Genomic DNA, 22,545 nt, shown 5'->3' with positions numbered 1-22,545 from the left:
AAATACTATTTCCGTCTTCAGTCCATATTTTCATATTTTCCTTGATTTTGTACATACAAAACAGTACTTATTGACAAGAATTATTATATAAATTGAAATATTTATATGAATATACTATATTTAATGTGTATTATTCATTAAATACGCCACCGATTTCTAGCATAATAGCAATATTTTTGAAATTGATCAAATCCCCTTTTTTTTTGTTCCTGTTCTTTTGGCCAGCAGCTCATATATGATATTTTTTATTTAGCTGCTTCTCCCTATTTTTAGTTTGCTATAGCTTCTTCTTTCTTTGCCCAACTTTAAGATAATGTATTATTACTTAAGACATTTCAAATGTAATAAATAGTGAACTGCCGACGAAAAGAGTCCAGTGTGTGCGGATGTGTGTACTGGTGTAATGGAGGTCCACCTGGTTCAGCGTTGAGAGAGAAACTTCCAGTGCCGTATCACTGGACATGCAGAAATGCTCCAGCGATGAGGTTATTGGACTATAGTCGGACAGCGCAGACATGGAGATATTGCAGAATATCGTTTTCAGTAAGTCTGTCGAGTCCAGGATGGTGCTCAAGACGTCCTGGAGGTGGCACATAAAATGTTTGTCATCAAAACTGCAATCAAATAAACGCACCCAGATACAGTACAGCGTTCGAACAGACAAGATTGCGATTGTCAGTTCGCTTTACGTCTGTTTGTTTTGTTTACTCTGCGTCCTGCTTTGTTCAGAAGCAGGTGTTTCATTAAATAGGGTTGGGTCGAGATTCGGTTTCAGGCCCCGATACAAACGTCCTTCCATCACACACACTCACAGCTGCCATTTCTCTGCTGTACAATGACCTACAGAACCATGACGAAGCTTTATATATTTATAGGCTAATTAATACTGTATTCCACATAATGCCTACTGTACTGTAAAGCTCAAATGAGTATTTAAGGTTGGATAGTGAGTGCAGGAAATGCATGCATATATAACATTCGTAACTACGGTTATTAAAGGAGCATTAAGTGTGATGGATTTCGCCTCTGGCTGAGCGCTGGAGCGAGCAGCACGCTTAACAGCCCGTCGCGTCACAGCGGTTGTCGGTGCCTTTGTTTACTTTTGACGCATGTGTTTTGATTCGGTTTCTATCCTGTCTCCGCCCCTGTTGTGTTATTGATTATTTCCTAAATCAGGGGTTCCCAAACTTTTCCAGGGCAAGGCCCCCCACATGGCATTGACATTTGACTGAGGCCCCCCTTTTTCAAGATGTCTTTAAAACACATTAAAAATACAGACTTCTGAATATATCCCCCTTTTTTTTTTTTATGAATAATTACATCTTACATCTTTACATTACATTAGGAATTGATTGTGTGTGGTTGTCTGAGAGTTCGAGTTTATTTTTCACACCAAATTGTTGAGGCCCCCCGGGCACGCCCTGGCTGCCCCCACTTTGAAAACCAGTGTCCTAAATGACTCCGCTGTTCTCGTTTCCAGCTTTGATTATGGTAACAATTTAACCCCCTCGTGTATCTTTTGTTCAAGGCGAGGTATCGTGTACGTCTGTGTTTAACCGCCAGAACCGTACCGAGCCTTTGATCCGCCTTCGTTGATTCCATGGTTTCGATCCTGCTCTGTCCTCCTGGTTATTGATTCCTGTTCCGCCTAGTTGATCCTGTTTGCCGCTCACCTGACCTTTTGCCTGTTTCTGGATTTGTCTGCCTCGCTCTTAAATAAAAGCTTTTTAAAGAAGCGCTTGCATCCGTCTCAACCCATATCACATGACATCAAGCAAGATGGCAACTCTAACAGTTAAATATGTGGAGCTGAATATGATCTGAATAGGGGTTTTTTTATATATTATTATTATTATTTCTTCACAACTCGATTCCCCTCTCTTCCCACCCATGAGCACAAAGCTCCGCCCCCAGAGCCTACAGTGGTTTGACCCTCATTATAAAACTATTAAACTATGGTTTAGCATTAACAAGTCTAAAAATTGAAGTCTAAAAACTCCTTTATTTAATAAATGAAACACAAAATCAGTACTACATGAAGGGAAAAAACCTTTAAAGTTTACAGCTAAACATCTCAGACAGGTTTGTCCCAGGTTTATATTAACGCGCTTGTTCTAATATATTATCATCCCTCTAGTCGCAGCTAATATGATGGACGAACAACATAATCTAAACCTAATAATAAATTCATGTAAGAAAAATAAAAAAAAGAAAAGTTATTTAACAAAGAAATCTAGTGAAGTTTTCTGTAAGGAGATGTTTATTTTACATTTATGGAAGGAGTCTCCAGTGTCAGTGCTTTGTAACATGCAGTAAGATGGGATGGACAATGATGTCATTCTTTAATTTGTAAGTAATGTAAATATTTGATTAATTTCTGTGGTATAAGAGGAATAAAACACTCTAGGATGTGCTGTTATAGCAAGGTAACCGTGACTGCGCTTCATCACAGCTCTCTGTCAGGTTTTATTTTCCTATAACAGTCTGACATGGGGTGTTTAATTCCTTAATTAACCAATGTATTTTATCATTCAATCGCCGAGAGAGTTCTTTAAACTAATGCCATAGAAGAACTTTTTATTTATATATTTTTTTTTTGATTTGTTTAAATAATTTAAAAACCTTACCTGGAGTATTTATTGTTATGTCTGAAATTCAGGAATTATAAAATGATTGTACTGAGATGCTACTTGATTCCTTTATTGTACAATGACAATAAAGATATTCATATTTCTGTTCATAAAAGTAGGACATGGCGTCTCGTGTGAAATATTTTACATCGAATAGTCATTTTTTTCACTCATGTAGAGACAAGCACAGTGTTTTTCTACTTGTACACTGATGGGGGGGTGGGGGGGAACCCTTTTGCTCACTAACCTGCTCTGTGTTGTTCAAGGCATCCAAGATGGAGGTGAGGTTCGATGAGGTCTGGATGCTGGAATCTTCCAAATAAAATGTAAGAAATGACATGATTAGTGTGTATAACGAAGAGGTGAAATATAAGACGAGCATAACGGCTACACGAGTGTGTTCTGTTCCTACCACTTTCACAGGCACTGATCTGAAAAGATTATGTCAGTAAATTGCAGCTTTGCTTCAGGTAGGGGTTCGTTTCGATGAATTATTTATCGATCTATTAGCAGGAAATTGATCCTTGTTGTTGTTTAAGTGTTACTGGAAAAAGCTTTTTCGGATGTGTGAACTGGAAAATCGAGACTTGTGCGGCTTGGCTGCACAAACCGGATTTACACCGTTAATTAGACTCCTAACTGTGAGCAGGTGTATCGGGTCAAAATCGACACCAGTTTTCCAGCTAAAATATTCAAATGTTCACTTTTGATTATGTAAACATTTTGTTAACCGCCCTGTTTTGCCCAATTCCACACAATTGCTAACAAGTAACAGCAGGAAGCTAAGTGTGTTAAGGCTGAAAAGCTCGATTCTGTGAGCTGAAAAGGAAAATGATCTATCTAACTGAGGTCCTTAGTAGAATGTGATACAGATTGAGTTCAATTGTAGACCATTTCTAGTTAATGATAATTAGCTTGCTCAGTATTACAGTAGCAATAGCTTTTAAACGGGAAAACAAATCTCCAAACGATGAAAAAATATGACCATGTTTTAAAAGCGGCATCCCCGCAGGTTCAGTGTGTTTTTCAATGTCTTAGAATTAGAAAGTTCATTAGGAAGGTAATTTTGCTTAGTACTCATAGAGTACTATCATTTCACATGGATGATGGTTCCGGTTTGGATAGTCAATCAGCCGTAAAGCCCTGATAAAGACTCACATAGCTATGACTTAGAGCACATTAGTTAAGATCTGATAACCTGTTGGCTTAGTCATTCATCCTCATACTGCCATATACCTATCTGGTATTTTTTCCATATTAATAAATACGTACATGTATTTTCAACTCGCAAAGTATGCACCTGCTGGTATTATTTGTCAGTATATCCATTGTTACCTATGAATTTCTGGTTACATATTTAAGCAATACCTCCTTGAGCAAGAATGCGGTTATACTGAATATCTCCATGGCTGTACGCAAGGTAGCTACTGCGTCTGTAAATATCTCTCTTATCGTTCTGAATAGATCCATAAAAATCTCTTAACTCCGTGCTTAACTCTGACTTTTCAATGATTTTAAAGTCGACAGTGAGCTGTTTTTCACGTAGCCGGTTTTAAAGCAGCCGACGGTGCATACCGTTTGCTTTACAGCATCAGATCCATTTTCTTGAGTCTGTGAAAACGGTTCAAAAGTTATGGCCATTTTTCTAAACATGCCCACTATAGCGCCACCATCTGGCCGATTGGGCCGAAACGTTGCGACGCTGTACTACTCTGAGGTGTTACCTTCCCTCAAAAATTTCAGCTCTCTAGGCCTTACGGTTTGGTCTGCACGATCAGTTTTAGGGAATAATAATAAATGTAAAAAAAAATAATAAAAATCCTTACAATTATTATTATTTTTTTTAAACAAATTGTCAATCTACCGATGTGATGTTTGCACACCCTGGAAATTTGTGCTGTTGAACTCGGCTTCACTACTTCTTTTTTTAAGCCAAACGTTATATTCTTGACAAAATGTTTTAATATATCCTTAAAACTTCTCTAATGACGGTTTGGTACTATCGCTAGGATGTGAATTTTATTTGTCGAACACAGAGGAGCGGAGAGATACAAACAGTGAAACGTTTGTATCCCAGTGCCGTTATACTAAATGTAAGGACTCTTGGAACGCCGCTCGTCCGATCAGATTAGTGGACCGGAACTCGTTGTGTAAAGTTACTTACCACGTGTTTGTGTGTTATTACTAGCTACTCAACAAACTGTCAAAAAAAAAAAATGCTACGAGAAAAACAGAATAGTGCAGGTACACACTCAGCCATGTATCCCATTGCTGTAGGATCTCTGTCACGTTGGATGTGTCTCTCTTCATGATCGTATGGGCCAAACCAAATTTCTCCAGGTCCGGTAAAGGGGGTAAACCATGAAGTAAAAATGGGGAACTGAGTAGGAGAGAGAGAGAGATTAGCAGTTTGAGTTTGGATTAGCAGTACATGTTATTTAAATGACAACCACAAAAAAAAACACATATCGTCCCATATAATTTAATTAAAATCTGAATATTACTGCAAGCAGTGATCACAGTTTGTACTACCAAGCACTATTTTATGAATAGGCCTAAATTGGCAATTATTGCCACTCTGAATTACTTTCACCATGTTAATTTGTTTGTTTGCATGTTTGTTTTGGGGGTTTGGAGGTTCTGAATTTTTGATATATATATATATATATATATATATATATATATATATATATATATATATATATATATATATATGAAGACCACAATGAAAAAATGATCGGAGTCACAAAACTGTATTTTTGGATTTGTGCATCCACGGCTGTTGATTGAGCATTGAAGAATGATCTCGTAAATGTACTTAGAAAAGATCGGGGTCACAGAATTTTCCATTTACAATAAAGCCATGCTATGGAAAAATGATCACAGTCCAGACACATGACCGAAATCAGCCAATAGGATTTGAGTAATGGCGGACGCCCTGCTGAGTGAATTTCATTGTTAACTTACTGTCAAATTTCTTCAACGTAGTTGAAGATACCTAGTAATTGCTCTAATATTAATATAACAATGTAATAACAATATTAATAATGAATAATATTCAAGTTGAGATTGATGTATCGTGTATATTCTCTGAGTTTTCAGTATTTAATCGTGCTCAGTGGAATAAATTAGTATAAGTTCATCACTGCATTACTGTGAATACCCACGAAAGAAAGATCAGAGTTCGCGCAAGCATTTTTTCATGCTTCAATTAACAGAATGTAAACAATAATGGCTGATGACTCTTGTTGTCTTCATAAAGACTATGAACGGGTGTAGTGAACATATCATCAAGATTTTCTCTGTTCTCAACTATTATGACACAAGAAGGTTCTGAACTTTTAAATTCAAACTCTGGAATTCAAGCACAATGTGACTCTGAACATTTTATCATTGGTGCCTTCATATATATATATATATATATATATATATGTAAATCCTAATATTTGGTTCTGCTAAAAAAAATCAAAGCAAGAGATCATTTGCACGTTGTATGTTTTGACAGTCTCAGCAAAACAGACACATTTTTGTGTGTAAATGCATTTGACAAAGATGATCTTTTCTGCTTTGCACTGAACACAAACTTTGATCTTCTTTTTCAAATGTCAGTGCACAAGAATGTACCGCACAAGGTGCGGCTAAGAGGTCGTTTACGTACATGAAATGGCAGGCAGACAAATGACCATGTTGGTCACCACTTAAAGAACAGTGATAAATGCTAAACCTCTTTAAAACACTTCTGACAATGGCACTGGCTTATAGGGAACATCTGATTTATCAAATTTTACTGAACCCCGTTTTATCAAGTTGCTTCCATTGCTCATGTAATGTAAGCGTCTTAAAAAGAACGTAATATTCTGTAATATGAACCTAAACTCATGAGAAACTCGTACACGTTTGAATGTGTGTTATGGACATTAATGAAGCGATTACAAGGGGTCCAAGCACTCCTGTGAAAAGAAGGCCCGAATATGCATTTAATGCCACTGCAAATTTCCATTTCACCAAGTTGAACTGTTTTTTTGTTTTTGTTTTGTTTTGTTTTTTTTACTTAATGGCACAATTTGATCCTCAGGCAAGTATGTTTCTCCTCGTGGAAGTCTTTTTTTCCCCCCCAGGGCTCGTGAGTTATTACATCTCGTGTGAGATAACACATTGATTTGACATCATGTATATGACAGAAGTTGTAAGAAAATGACCTTAGGGGTTTGTGTCTAGGGCGTCTCAACTCACTGTCTGTAATGGCCATCAGATGTGAACTGGTGAGGGATCTCAGTTCTCAAAGGAAAGCAAGAGTGATAGCCCTCAGCTAAGGTAAAAACACTAACCTGTATGTTTTGGTGATGATATTGCTGCTTGTTTATCCACATGACGCTGCTTAGAATGTTGATAGATATTGGTGAGATATAACTGGGATGTGAAACAGAATATCGTGTGCATTCTGCCCGCTTTTTGTCGTCATTGTAAATCCTGTATGATGGGGCAAAGGCGCAAACGCTATTGTGGAAAAATGTAGTGCCATGGGGGTCTTTGAGACATCTGTGCCCAGGGCACATCAACATCTAAATCCATCTTTGGTTTCAAATGTGAGATCATGTTATTTTAAATGTCATTGATTTGTTATTACAACAAAATTCCATAAAAAAAAAAAAATAAATAAAAAACAAGAGACTCAGCTTCAGGTTGCTAAACAGGAAAAACTCGAAACAATAGAATATACAGGTTGTTGAAGGGTTCTACAGGGCAAAAGAGTTCATTCACCTTAAAATGAACACAAAAGCACAAGGGTGTGTCTTGTCTTTTGAAAACAAGCCACTTAGCTTTCATAATTCTTGATTTTTGCCTTTGCAAGACAATGACGCAGAAGTTATAAAACACTCGAATACTAGTTGTCATAACATTACAAAAGGTGTCATCTGTCATCAAACCTTTACTTTGGATCAAAGTTTTCACTTGTTTAAGCCAAACTTGTTAGTTGTGTAATTTGTTACATATTTTATAAGGCAACTTTGTGTGTTAGAAAGGTGCTACATAAATCAAACACACAAATAAATAAAATGGCTGGTTGGTGGGATTGTTGGTTGATTGGTGGGATTGTTGGTTGATTGGGGGGATTGTTATTGGTTGGTTGATTGGTGGGATTGTTGGTTGATTGGTGGGATTGTTATTGGTTGGTTGATTGGTGGGATTGTTATTGGTTGATTGGTGGGATTGTTATTGGTTGATTGGATTGTTGATTGATTGGTGGGATTGTTATTGGTTGGTTGATTGGTGGGATTGTTGGTTGATTGGTGGGATTGTTATTGGTTGGTTGGTGGGATTGTTGGTTGATTGGATTGTTGATTGATTGGTGGGATTGTTATTGGTTGGTTGATTAGTGGGATTGTTGGTTGATTGGTGGGATTGTTATTGGTTGGTTGATTGGTGGGATTGTTGTTGGTTGGTTGATTGGTTGGATTGTTAGTTAGTTGGTTGGTTGATTTTCAGGTTACAGTAGTAAAACCTCCTCTCCTGAGCTGTATTTAGCTCATAATGCATGAAAATACTTTGACTTTTTTTCATTCTTATCACAGATTAATTTGTTTGTTGTAGCCGCCGTTACAGCCGGTGAGGCTAATAGTCTCTAATTTATCTAATATAAGAGAATCCAGAATGAACATATTTTACTGTTTAACATGTAGTATAAATCTTTATTTATTGTTGCATTGAGGAATGAAACCACGACCGCTGGATGATCTCATACCTGTGTGTGTTTACGTCCCTGCGCTGCCGTAGGCTCTTTGATTTGGAGTCCTCGAGGTAGGAATTATTGGAGCAGGAGCTGTCAGTATTACACATGAGAGTCTGCAGGAAGGGGAAGAACCCTGCGCTCGGGAGATTCCTCGGGGCCACATAGCCTGAAAAAAGATGAGATGAAAAGTTTGATAAGGCCGCCGAGTGTGCACTTGCGTACATTCCTGCATCATGCACAGAAATCCTCTGATTGTTTTTGAGTTGGCTGTGATGGTGTATGCTTAGTACACTGTTACACTGCAGTCTGCCGTACTCCGAACTCGGAAAAACAAACTTCCAACACGGAAACGTGCAACCGAACAGTCATTCACCTGGGAAATCTCGAGTTCTCATGGTTGCCATAATACAAATGAAAACAAGGCAAAACAATAAAGAACTTATCATCAATCAATTATAATACAATATTTAATGGGTGGTTTTTATGTATGCACTTATCTGCATGTGCATAATGGCCATCCACTGATCTAATGTCATTACTTCCTAGTCCATTCTAATAACTCTGATCAGGAAGCCGTTTTGGGCTTTGGGCAAAATGGCGATGTTTAGTACTGAGTCTGTCTTCCTGCACAATCATTATGCTTCCTCCAATTAAAATGATCCTCTTCTAGTTTTTGCACTTTTGTACACATACAGTAATTGCACATCTCTTGTATATCTCATCATATTTACTCTCGTTACATTATTGAAAATGTATTTGTTCATCAGGATAGACGCATGGTGTACAAATGGAGGAAACCACTGTTACCCTCCCCAGAAGTGGTCAACCTACGAAGGTCACTCCAGGAGCAAGACGTGTAATAGTCCTCGAGGTCATAAAAGAGCCCCAGGTAATTTCTAAGCAACTAAAGGAACTCTCTCACATTGGCTAATGTTAATGTTCCATGAGTCCACCATCAGGGTAACACTGAACAGCAGTGGTGCGCATGGCAGGGTTGCAAGGAACAAGCCACTGCTCTCCAAAAAGAGCATTGCTGCCTGTCTGTAGTTTGCTAAAGATCATATGGACAAGTCAGAAGGCTATTGGGAAAATGTTTTGTGGATGGATGAAACCAAAATAGTACTTTTTGGAAAATATCAATCAGCAGAGGGTTACCAAAAAAATTCCAAGGCATTGGAAATACCATATAACACTGTAAAGACAATAATCAACAAGTGGAGAAAATATGGCACGGCAGTGAGACTACTAAGAACAGGACGTCCCTCTAAAATTGATGAGAAGATCAGGAGAAAACTGGTCAGGGAGGCTGCTGAGAGGCCTACACAACATTAAAAGAATTGCAACAATTTCTGACAAGTACTGCTTGCTCCCTACATCTCCTGAATTCTTCATACCTCTGGGCTGTGGGGTAGGATGGCAAGACAGGAACCTAAAAAAATAAATAAATAAAATACATCCAATCTCCCAAAACGTTGAGGAATAATGTGTGTTATGATCTGATGAGACCAAACTTTATGGCCATAATACCAAAAGATATGTTTGGCACAAAAAACAGCACCTCACCAAAAGTACACCATCCCCATGGGGAAGCATGGTGGTGGCAGCATCATGCTTTGAGGCTGTTGTTCTTTAGCTGGAACTGCAGCTTTACTCAGGGTGGAGGGAATAACGAATAGCTCCAGTCAATTTTGGCACAAAACCTTAAGGCTGCTGCTAAACCACTTAAGATGAAGAGGAATTTCACCTTTCAGCATGACAACGACCCGAAGCAAACCTCCAGATCAACAAAGGAACGGCTTCACCAAAACAAGTTTAAGGTTTTCACTTTAATTTATAGGTTAAAGTTTCACAATAAAGCTAGAAAAGTTTTTAACATGATTTGTCATGGTTTAAATTTTGTTTTGTTTTTCCATCGCGAAAACCTGCCACTTTAATAGGGGTGTGTAGACTTTTTAGATCCCTTGTATGTATGTTTTCACTGAACACAGAGGAAACACCTGCCATAGCAGCAAGAAAGCACGGAGTCGGTATGCGGTCATGCCGAATTCCAATGAAGATGTACCGATGACTATGAAGGAGTGGCACACGCCTACATTAACCACCATTTCTCTGTCAACACGCCTGAGGTGTTTGTCTACTCTGATTGCTAACAAGAAACATACAATTCAGTCTTTGTTAGCGGATTGCTGATAATCTTACAAGTATTTTCTATAGTGGAACTTTTTTTGTTTTAAATTCATTCGTTTATGAGTGAAGCTTTGTTTAATTAAATGCGAATACATTTGCATTCTTAATAAAAAAAAAAAAAGAAGAAGAAGAAATCTCGTTTTTGTTTGTTTTGAGGGAAACAAACAAACAAAAAAAGATTTCATGTATTTCCACTCTTGTAAATGTGGCTTGTAAAGTTTATACAATTTTAGGTTTCATTTTTAATGCTAAGGTTTACATGGAATAATGATACATAACGCGTTATAGCAAGAAGCAAGCTTTTCGTGGATATATGATATACGATGTGATTGTGAAGTGGGCGGAGCTTCGAGCTTCTGGAAAAAAACAAAAAAAAAACTCTAGTTCAGCTGTAGTGCCCATGAGGACACGCTGCTGAAAACCAAACAGGTTCTACTCAAAGTATACAAGATTTCTGTCTGTTGCTTTGACCATGCCTCTCCTATATTCTTCCATACATCTTTAAAAAATAAAAAAATAAAAAGAATTATGTCACGCCTTTATATTCATAGCTACATATTTCATCATGCAATCATGCATTTGTAAATATTTCCTCATAGTGCATTGTAGTTCACATCTCTAAAGTGTACAGTATGTTCCTATTACATGCTCCATTGTGCAGTTTAGATCAGATCTGTTACAACAACTAAATATGTCTTATCTGATGCACCGAGGCATGGAGGAGACAGGAACGGTAGGCCCATGATACTGATGGGCTCGCTGAGTATTTCTTGACCAGAGTCTTTCTTTGGTGTTGTAGTCACATCTGTTTTTGGCCACATGTTCGTTAAGAATTGATTCATTTCCCCAAATATCAAATAAATCACCAGTTTCCCTATCTTTCCTCTGAACATTGACTAGTCACCGCTGTTAATGTTCATGTTCATCTCAAGCTCTTTAGGCTCCTTTGGATTGTTCCTTATAGACAGGAACCTACAGTATATAGGTTCTATATAGAAGCGTACAGCTGATGAGAACCCCTTTAGGAAGCAAAGAACCCGGAAGTACACACACACACAGTATCTCACAAAAGTGAGTACACCCCTGACATTTTTGTAAATATTTGATTATATCTTTTCATGTGACAACACTGAAGAAATGACACTTTGCTACAATGTAAAGTAGTGAGTGTACAGCTTGTGTAACAGTGTAAATTTGCCGTCCCCTCAAAATAACTCAACACACAGCCATTAATGTCTAAACCGCTGCCAACAAAAGTGAGTACACCCCTAAGTGAAAATGTCCAAATTGGGCCCAAAGTGTCAATATCTTGTGTGGCCACCATTATTTTCCAGCACTGCCTTAACCCTCTTGGACATATAGTTCACCAGAGCTGTATATATCAAATTTTTATATATATATGTGTTTTATATATATATATGTATATATGGATCCGAAGCCTGTCCCAGGAACACTGGATGTGAGGCTGGAATACACCAGTTCATCCCAGCACACACACATTCACACACTCTTGGGGGAAATTTAGCGTAGTCGTTCCACCAACTGGAATGTTTCTGAGAGGTGGGATCAAACCCACAAGGACAGAACACGTGAAACTCGGCACAGACAGTAATCCGAGCTCAGGATCAAACGGGAGATCCTGGATCTGTGAAGGCTACCCAGTGCGCCAGTGTGTCTCTACTGAGAAGAAGAAAAAAATCCGATCTGTTCCACATTAAGGCGGAAAATCAGACTTGCGTCAATTCAACCCGGTAACGTTTATGCCACAAAAAGCAAATATGTTTGGTTAAAAAAATCACAATTTTTAAAAAGCTGAACACATCATCTCAGCTTCTCTTAATGATCTTTATCCATATTCCCTGGATGTCATGTACACTACCTCGACATCCAGGGAATACCAAGTGTTTGGAGACACTTGACTGAAAGGTTTCTCATGATCTGTAGGTGTATGATTAAATGTTTAAAATCGGTGTCGTAGACAAAAATATAATCGTGTCGACGTATTCATTTCTTTCATCAGAAAACTCGCATTTTATTTACAAAAACAGACGACTCGGAGCGAAATATTCCGAAAAGCATCCGATACGTGTCCAGCGTAGGTGGGAAGTCCTTTAATACTGTTTACAAAGCATCTCGGGGGGGGGGGGGGGGGGGGGGATTCCTCGAGAAAACTCCAAAAATACATTTCTGGAAATTCTAGGCTAAAATGGCGTCTACATTGAAGATGCTAAAAGACAAAATTATTTTTGATTAATTTGGATTTTTTTTTTTTTTAATCACAACGTAATTCCCAGAGTTCCATTTGTGTTACTCGAGAGTTTTGAGGACTTTATTATTATTATTATTCTAAAAATGTAGAGAGAGAAAATAAATAAAGAATGAGTGTGTCTAAACTTTTGACCGGGAGTGTATCTGTGCAGACAAGAGCCGCACAAAAGGAAGAAAGAGACCACAGAAAGCACACAGACTCCCAGCGGAGGCCAATCACGAGGCAACAACACTGTGTATAAGAATAATACCCCGGTGGAGCGCGGGTTTGAAGCGGGATCTCGTTGCAGCCAGCTTTTCAAGCAAAACACAACCGAGCTCCAAGGTTTTTCACGCCTCTTACTGTGTCCCTGTAAACAATACACGGGGGGGGACTACCATGACACACTTCCAAGTGGAGCAAACCGCAAACCATCATCAAATCAGCACTTTCTAATTCCAGTCATCATCACCATGAATGAGGATCTTGTCATTAGGCATGGCTTAACTTGTTACCACATGTATGTAGATTAATAAGACACGGAACATCTAAAGAAGGTTCTTATGCTAATGAAATAGTCTCAGCATCGCATTACGCCTGAATCCACCTCCTATTGTGCTCGTTCAACGGAAAAACAACATAATGGTTTTTTTATTTTTAAAGAGTGGAACAGGAAGAGTTGTGTATCATGATTTCTTACAAAAAATAAACGTTCTAAAAATAAATGCGTCTAGTCATCTAAACTATTCATGTTCTTTAACCCTCTACGACACAGCTTACACACCTTATTAGAAAGGGTTCCAGGAAGAACACGCAATTATTGCAAATAACCTGTGTGGTTAGAAATAAACAACGTTCTTATTATCATTTAAGTTTTTTAAAAGTGAAATCTGAACAGTACAACGGTAGGGCTTCCTTATCAAATAAGAGTTCCAGGTAGAACCCTGTAAACAAGCAAAGAACCCTTAAGTATGTGAATAGCTACTGTAGAACCGTTCTGTATCCGTAAACGAACTGGTATCGTCATAAAGACGCGCTTAAAAAAAATAATAAATAAAGGTTAAAACCACTGGTCTCCTTATGAGAAAGAACCTGTTTAGATAGTTAGATGGAAAAACAAACATTGTGGAAATCTGGACATCAACATTGGCGTAATGGAAACGTTGTAGGAATGTTTATAAAAACAGAACAGAAAAAGTTTCTCAGAACAGCATTATTTTAAAATAAATAAATAAGAAATCGAAGCCAAAAGGAACCAAAACTTCAGGGAACTGTGATGTTCAGAAACGCAACGTTGCGCTAACATGCTGTGGACGCAGATGTGAGACGACAACGTGACTAAATCTGCAAATGACTAACCTAAACTCGCCACTATCGGGATCTACAGTCTTATGTTCTTCCCGTTCTCTGGGGGACGCTGTACATTTTCCATTTAGAACAGAGGGTTTTCCTTTCTGGAAGTAGAAAGCCAGAACTGTTAACCATCAAACAACCCTCAATGAACCTTTTTGTAGAAAGAAAAGGTCGCAAGTAAAGTTCTTCACTTCAGAGGAACCATTAAAGCGGTATAACCCTGCAACAAAACAAAGCTGGAACCTTTGTGTTCTGTTAGGTATTTAATCAAATCAGAGTCCTGAGTGAGCGAGTGTTTCCAAACCAGAACAAATTCCATACTCAGTCAGGAAGTGATGTCGTTTGCATTGTCTTCAGAGTGTGAAAGGAAAAGAGCTCTGGACTTACACGTGTTTTCAGGTACTGGAGGAAATTGTGAGCGAGTGATGGCTAAGATGATGAAGATCACTACAGGCCAGATGAGGAGAACCAGAGACCAGCCCTGAGAAACAAAACCACAAGTTTAATTCAACTCCAGTTCCTTGTTTCAGACCGGTAACAATACGCTTAAAATACGGGCTGCTCTGGAAGCCAGATGTAGGAAAATATCTACATAATTAAGTTTGTTACTGTACTTAAATACTATTTTGAAAGTTTTGTACTTTACACAAGCGTTATTCAAACTAAATACTTTTACTCAATTACATTTCCAAGAGAAATGTGTTTTTTTTGTTTTGTTTTTTTCATTCCCTTTTCATTACTAACATTTTCATTTTGGCCTTTAAAGTTTTGTTTTGTTAATTAGCTTGTTAAATTAGCTACTTAGTTAAGTTTTGTAAATTAGTTTGTTAAATTATCTAGCTATTTAAGTTTTGTAAATTAGTTTGTTAAATTAGCTAGCTATTTAAGTTTTGTAAGTTAGCTTGTTAACTTGGGTAGCTATCTTGTAATTTAGTTTGTCAAATAAGACAGCTAGTTAAGTTTAGTCAATTTTCTTGATAAATTAGGTAGCTAGTAATGTTTGGTAAAATATCTTGTTGAATTAACTAACTATTTTAGTTTTGTTAATTAGCTTGTTAACTTAAGTTGGCGTGTTAGCTTTGGGAGCTAGTTTTGTATGTTAGTAAGTAGTTAAGTTGTGTAATTAAGTTTGTCAAATTATCTAGCTAGTTAAGTTTTGTACATTAGCTTGTTAAGGGAACTACCTTTTTATTTTTCTTAATTAGTTAATTAGCTTTCATAGTTTAGATTGTTAAATTAGTTAGTTAATTTTGCAAATTAGTTTGTTAAATTATTAAGCTACTTAAGTTTTGAAAGTTTGCTTATTAATTTGGGTAGCTAGTTAAGTGGGTTTTTTTTTGTTAACTTGTTAAGTATTTAGGTTTCGTAATTCAGTTTGTTAAATTTGCCAGTTAGTTACGTTTCTAAATTAGCTTGTTAACTTAGGTAGCTAGTTAAGTTTTGTATGTTTGCGTGTGAATTTCGATAGGTGGTTGTTTTTTATAAGTTAGCTTGTTAAGTTCAGGATGAACTTGTGGTCAGCTCTTTCAATCAGTTAAAATATTTATTTTCCTTTTAAATTTTGAATACTTGCGTGCATTTAAATGTAGATACTCTCTGACTTTCACTCAAGTATTTTTGGCTCTGTACTTCTCCTTTTAATTGAGGAATATTTAGAGACAGTTCTCATACTTTTACTAAAGTACATTTTTCCACTCTTGGTTGAAGCTCTGAAAGTATAAAAACAGTGTGGCTACTAAAATAATACCTGATACTCGACTATAAACCACAAATACTTTGTTGAATTATAGAATACGAACTCTGCTGAACTCACCGGCTGCCTGATGACCCCCAGGCCATTTTTCCAGAGAAGGAGTCGTAACTGCTGGAAGAATCCAGCCATCATTTGATAGGAAGACTGCTGACCCGGACGAGAGGTGAAATAAACAGACAGAAACAGAGGAACACAAATATTTTAATTGAAGAAATGAAATACTTTCACATCACACAAGACATGAAATTAACCTATATAAATATTCCAAAAAAAGAGTAAAACACATAAGAGTCATGAGTTTATGATTTATAGGTTTTTGATGTATTGCCAAATATGGAATATAGATAAATCATTTCATCAGGCGGAAACATGTTGTGCTGTTGGAAATGAGACGCTAAAACCACAACAAAAGCATCAGACACCACTTACTGAAAAGGATTCTTTCTTCCTTTACTTTTATCGTTTATACTTTTAACTCGGCCTGGTTAAAGGGGAATTTGTGGTATTGTGGCGTCGAATTCATTCTTAATTAATTAATTAAGTAAGTAAGTAACTTTATCACATGTTGACTGGTGTGGAAGTATAAACTTTGCTGAGTTAAAAAAAAAAAAAAAAAGATTACAGGAATATTTTAATCTCATGGGATTAGGAAAGAAAATGTCTCGACTTGTATTTAAAGCGTCTATTCTGTCTAGCTTTACAAATAAAATGTCATGTAAAATATAACCAGTTATAGCTACTCAAAATACAAAAAAAATAAAGAAAAATATTTCAAAATCAGGGTTGAAGGTAAAAGTTATTCAGGTCAAATAATAATAATAATAATAATAATAATAATAATTCAATTCAGTTTTATCTGTATAGCGCTTTTAACATTAGACATTGTCTCAAAGCAGCTTTGCATCAATATATAAATTCAGGATATAGATTTTAAATGTATGAATTTATCCCTAATGAGCAGCCAGAGGCGACGGTGGCGAGGAAAAACTTCCTGAGACGATATGAGGAAGAAATGTCGAGAGGAACCAGACTCAGAAGGGAACCCGTCCTCATCTGGGTCACACCGGATAGTGAGATTACAAAATCATTTCCCTTCAATAAATGTTATATTTATCATAATAATAATAATAATAATTTTACATTTTTTTTCTTTGACCAAAAAAAATTTAGTTTCAAAATTAAAAATAAACAAGTTTAATTAAGGTTATTTTGATTAGTATGGTTTATAAGAGTGAACATAGGACCAGCTTAAACAAATACCATCTCTACACTCTCCGAAAGAAATGGTACTTTTCTCAAATCAAAAGCGGTTGATTAATATTGTATAACAGCAGCTCTGACAGAAGTCCTGGCTTTAACACAAATCACGGGACTATTAATATTATTAATGCGCTCTTTTATCGTTTCTATAATGACAGCTCGTCCGCTATAAGGAGAAATGTATTCATTTATACCTTTTTGGAAGGAGTCTCCAGTGTCGGCGCTTTTTTGTAACCGTTCAAAGTTTTTCCGACATCTTCGGTCTTATTAACTTTACCAGTGAGAGAGAAAAAAAAAAAAAAAGAGGTGACGGAATGACTGTTTATAGCTGATGTAACGTGAGTGAGGACAGGAACTAATTGTTTTCCAGGACGTTCCACGACACTAAATGTAGCTATAAATGGATAAAAGGCAATTAAATAAAAACATCACTGGTGGCAAATCGCTGTGGTACAGGAGGAATAAAACGCTTCAGGACGTGCCGTGATAGGAAAATAATCAACTTTGGAACACTGAGTGTCTCCGGTCGTGGATTATTTTCCTATAACATCATGTCCCGTTGTGTGTTATTCCTTATGTGTCATCTTTAGCAGAGAACATGTATGAAGTGTACCTTTCATTAACTTTTAGAATAGCGCTTTACAGGTGCATGAAACTTTAAATAATGTACGTTAGATCCATTTTAAAGGTACACTATATTCACATTTCCAGGTGAAAGATACCTTTACTTCTGTCAGCATATAAAGGAAATTCTTCCTTATAAATATCCTTATGCCTTGTTTTCTTCTAGTCGTCTGGACAACTGTAGTAAAATTATCCAGCGTCTCATAAATTACCTGGCAACGTTAATCCAGACTGACCTGATATTATCTCCGGAGTAAGCAATCAAATTCCAACAGCACACCTTTGAGTCATAATTTCCTAAATTACGCAGATCTGAATGGATTTGTGCTCCCGTACCTCGGTTTCTTCACGACTGATTATTGGTTATCGGATGTAGGAGCAGAGGTGAGGAACGGAGAACATGTTGCAGGTCAGGTAAATCCTAGCAGAACGCAGTGCAAAACAAAACAAAAAAAACACAAAAAACCAGCAGCAGAAATGAAGAAAAACAGACTAGACGCCAGTTCAAGATAGAAGTAATTCCTGTAGAAGCTTCTGCTGAGGTGAAAACCGTTATAATGAACGCGTGAAGATGGTCTGCTCCTTTTCTACAGGTGCAGACATGTGGAATGAGCTCGAATGTGAACCTGTTGCTGTCCTCGCAGAGCCTGCCTGGCCAGTTTCTTTACTCGTCTGTGTGTGAGTGTGTGTGTGTGTGTGTGAGAGAGAGAGAGAGAGAGAGTGATGCAAGTGTAAGTTGAATTATGTGACAGAGTTACGTAATAATAATAATAAGAAGAAGAAACTCTATATTAACTAAATAATGGAATTCCCGTGTTTATTTCATCCATGACTGAAAATAAGGCCACACAAATTAGCATCAATTAAATGAAAACATTTAAAAACATAAACATTAATACTAATTTCAACTTTAATTTTGTTACCCGGCTACTTTAGTTTTATTTTATTTTTTTTAAATTGTGCTCATTATTTAATTACCACAAAAGCAGCAATTAATGACTTAATTAAGACTACATATAATGTTTTATGCTAAACTTTATGCTTTGCTTGTGTCATTTCAGTTATTATTAAAGTAGAGGTAGTATTTGTTTAGTTAGTATAATTAATTAGTATTTAGTATAGTTATATAATCAGTAGTAGTATTTAATAATTGAGTAATAAGAAGTAGTAGGATTAATGTTTTGCTTTACAAGACCTAATGTTAATCCAGTTTTATCCATTTTATCCATTCCAGTTTTATCCATTTTATCCATTCCAGTTTTATCCATTTTTATTTTTTTTTTTAGCAATTTATTATATATCACTTGAATTTTGTGTTATTCGTTAATATCGTCACATTATATACATGGAGGAGGGGGCTGAAATTTAAATAGGGGTGTGTAAACTTTATTTATATATATATATATTATATCCACTGTAGTGATGGGAATATTTGTCAGGTCAGTGTTGAACCTCTTGTTTTCATTCCCTCAGAAATCTGCTTTAAATCCATCCATTCAGAGACGCCCGTAGCAACAGGAAATCGGACAAGAAAAACTGCAAAGTCATCCGTGCATCACTTATAAATAAAACATCACAGGGCGTGGAAGTTCCACAGGACAAGTTATAACGGCAATAAACCCTCGCATTTTTCTCTCTCTCTCTTGAACTTCTCGGTCGTGACAAACGCCACTAAAGTTACGCGTTTACCTCTGACGCTGGAGACTCCTTCCATAAACGTTAAATAAAAGTCTCCTTACTTTAAGAAACATTCGACGTTTTATGGATTAAACACGTCTTTCTTTCCAGTCGGTTTATGTGGAGTTACTATAGGAGCGATGACGTATTAAAACAAATACATTAATTACTCGCACTCAAGCCGTTATTAACATTATTACTTTTTATTACGAGAAAGAGGAACGTCAATCTGGACGGACATAACATTAAACGTAACCGTAAATGGACAAAAAAAAAAAATGTTGATTATTTTTCTATAACAGCGCTACACACAGAGAGCGTTTTATTCCTTATATACGGTGAAATGTGTGCATAATTATAATCACAGCAGTATTCTGTACAGATGTATACGAGTAAAGCAAGTTTTTACACATAACTTACTAATAATGCAGTAATTATTCAAATAAGTGAGCTAACTGCTGCTGGGAAGTTAAGAGGGACATTCCCGACACAGGTGGATGTAGGTGTGAGATGAATCGCTATGAACACGATCAATATGAGCAACGCAGAGAATGAAAACACCGAGAACAAAAACTGCAAAAACACTCGGACAAAGGAAGACGACCGGGAAATAACGCTCAAAGTCGCAATAGTTGCAGAAACTGGCATGGAGTTGGATGTAAACAGGAGGCAGGTGTGTTGGCGCTCCAGGGAGCGTGACCGTCCTAACGCCTTTTAATGAAGGAGTCAGACGTGTCTTTTTTATTTATTTATTTATTTATTTATTTACATTGTGTGTTCGTGCAAGCTCCGTCAACACATCATTCTCATCCACGTTAAGTTTACTGAAATAGCGACGCTAACAAAGTTGAACAAAGTGCTTTACAACAATAATTCCCAAAGGTAAAATAGAAATAAAAATAATAAAAATATAATAAAAATAATAAAAATAAAAATAATAAAAATAATAAAAAATAATATCAATTTTTTAAAAAAAACAAAAAAACCTAATATTACAACCGTTCTCATATAACATTCATATCATCATATTTCCTCACCTGTAAGTCGCTTTGGATAAAAGCATATGATTTTATTCATTTATATATATATATGAGAGAGAGATTTATATAGATAGATAGATAGAGAGACTATATATCTAATTAATATACTATTAATATATAAGTAAATTTTAAACAAAGTACATAAATCTCTGTAAAAATGACACGGCATCATTAGTACGTAACAGTCACTAACACTTTTGTGGTTTAAAAGAGAATCAGCTCGCCAACGCATGTTCTTTATCAGCCTTCATAAAGACCAAACTGGTAGAACCTGACATGACGCACCCATGCGCACACACACACACACACACACACACACACGATATTTCATAATACAAAAGCCTTACAGTTTAAAATCCTGTGAACCGATACGCAAATTGAGCTCACAAACCACTTTGCTATCGGTCCAAGCAAATGTTCCTACTTCTTTTTATTTCCAGTTTTGTACGCACTCGCAACAATAAAACGACTTTTTAAAATAAAGTAAGTAGGATGTACTCTTTAGGTTTTGGCTGCATGTTTACTGTAGATGAATTAATTTCGTGTCCCCCGGTGGGCCGGCGGTTAAGGATCGTACGTGCTCGCTGCCGTGGCTCGGGTTCGATTCCCAGGCAGGGAATGGTGCCGGTTCCAAGCCCGGATAAAATGTTCGGGTTGAGTCAGGAAGGGCATCTGGTGTAAAAACCTGTGCCAAATCAAATATGGCGGCCCCTAACAGGACGAACAGCCGAAAGAACGACAATAACAACGACGTTTACGGGAATAAATTTTGTACGGAACTTAAAGCAATGAAGTAATTCTAGTAATTTGGGGGTTTTTTTGTGTATAAAATCATACTTACTGAACCACTGAATTGGGTTGTTTGTTTTGTTTTTGCAAAGTCTGTGACAATATTTGTAATAATACATGACAGTTAGAACATTAGTTCTTAGGGGGTGCGGTGGGTGGGGGCGGGACCCTGTGGGGTGGTGGGGGGAGACCCTGTATAGCTTTAATGTGTGTCATACGGGCCAAGTTGATCAAAAAGTTTCATTCTGATCCGCATTTGAGAATCCCATGTTTTGCGATCCAGGAGATGAAGTACTCTGATTCAGAGCACTAGTAATCCGGATTTGGTCATCTTGAAAAGTGTGTATCTGGATCAGGGTGATCCTGTCCGATGTTGCTTCGAGAAACACGCGGTCCTTGTACGAAAATTGCGTCGCTGTCCAAATACTTACGGACCTGGCTGTAGATGGAAATTTAGAGGTACGTGTAGTTAAGTTTCTAAAGTGATCGTGTACGTTTCTACAGGGACCGGAGGAACTTTCCAGAAGTAAATTTGACTTTAACGTCCTCGCTGGAATGCCGTGTTCATGTAAATGTTCATGTAAACGCAACGTGTCGTTTTTCGGCCAACTCGATGCAAAGCCGATCGTTTCTAGCGTCTTTCAACACACACACACACACACTCACACACTGTAATGACCCACATCACGCACTGTCGAAAAGGTTTTCAATGAGTCAGCCAGTGGAATGAAGGCTTGGATGAAACGTGCAGCGATTCCTTTATATGAGCGTCAAAAGGCAACACACATTTCCACCCACACGCATCTGTAAACTGATCCGAATCACGACTCGGTCGGAGAACGCAAACACACCGCCCACTTCTGCCTATTCATCATCAACCTACTGCAGATCCTAGATAAGAGAAAGGAGAGACAAAGGACTGCAAGGTCAGGAGACAACATTATCAAAAAATACACACTTTTCTAAAAAGGTTGAGCAATTTTTATTTTATATATATATATACATATATATATATATATATATATATATATATATATATATATATGTGTGAAATAAAAGTTGTTTTAGTCAGGCTGTGTTTAAAAGTCTGCGTAACTGATATGAAGAAAAATGACACACACACATTCACTCACTCTCTCTCTCTCTCTCTCTCTCACACACACACACACACACACATGCACACGATGAGTAGGTTGCTAGGAAGTTAAATACTGCAGACTCACTGCCCTGCTGAAAAAAAAAACACAATAGAA

General features: G+C 37.0%; 1 protein-coding gene across 1 annotated transcript in view; it reads right to left on the bottom strand.

The window, feature by feature from the left end:
• LOC128609332 (uncharacterized) overlaps positions 1 to 18,694 on the bottom strand; it is a 32,518-nt gene extending 13,824 nt beyond the window's left edge. Inside the window, exons 1-7 of the mRNA XM_053627865.1 lie at positions 18,023 to 18,694; positions 15,963 to 16,046; positions 14,537 to 14,630; positions 8,374 to 8,527; positions 4,883 to 5,010; positions 2,878 to 2,942; positions 416 to 580 (exon numbers count right to left, since the gene is read on the bottom strand). Of these exons, the coding sequence (XP_053483840.1) occupies positions 416 to 580; positions 2,878 to 2,942; positions 4,883 to 5,010; positions 8,374 to 8,527; positions 14,537 to 14,630; positions 15,963 to 16,034 (678 nt within the window). The 5' untranslated portion in view covers positions 16,035 to 16,046; positions 18,023 to 18,694. The remainder of the gene's footprint in view (positions 1 to 415; positions 581 to 2,877; positions 2,943 to 4,882; positions 5,011 to 8,373; positions 8,528 to 14,536; positions 14,631 to 15,962; positions 16,047 to 18,022) is intronic.
• Between the last annotated feature and the right edge of the window lie 3,851 nt (positions 18,695 to 22,545).

Source organism: Ictalurus furcatus, chromosome 6 (genome assembly GCF_023375685.1).
Source record: "Ictalurus furcatus strain D&B chromosome 6, Billie_1.0, whole genome shotgun sequence".
In the NCBI taxonomy this organism is placed as follows: domain Eukaryota; kingdom Metazoa; phylum Chordata; class Actinopteri; order Siluriformes; family Ictaluridae; genus Ictalurus; species Ictalurus furcatus.
The sequence above is the reverse complement of the archived record's forward strand: the minus strand, read 5'-3'. Positions and strand labels throughout refer to the sequence as shown.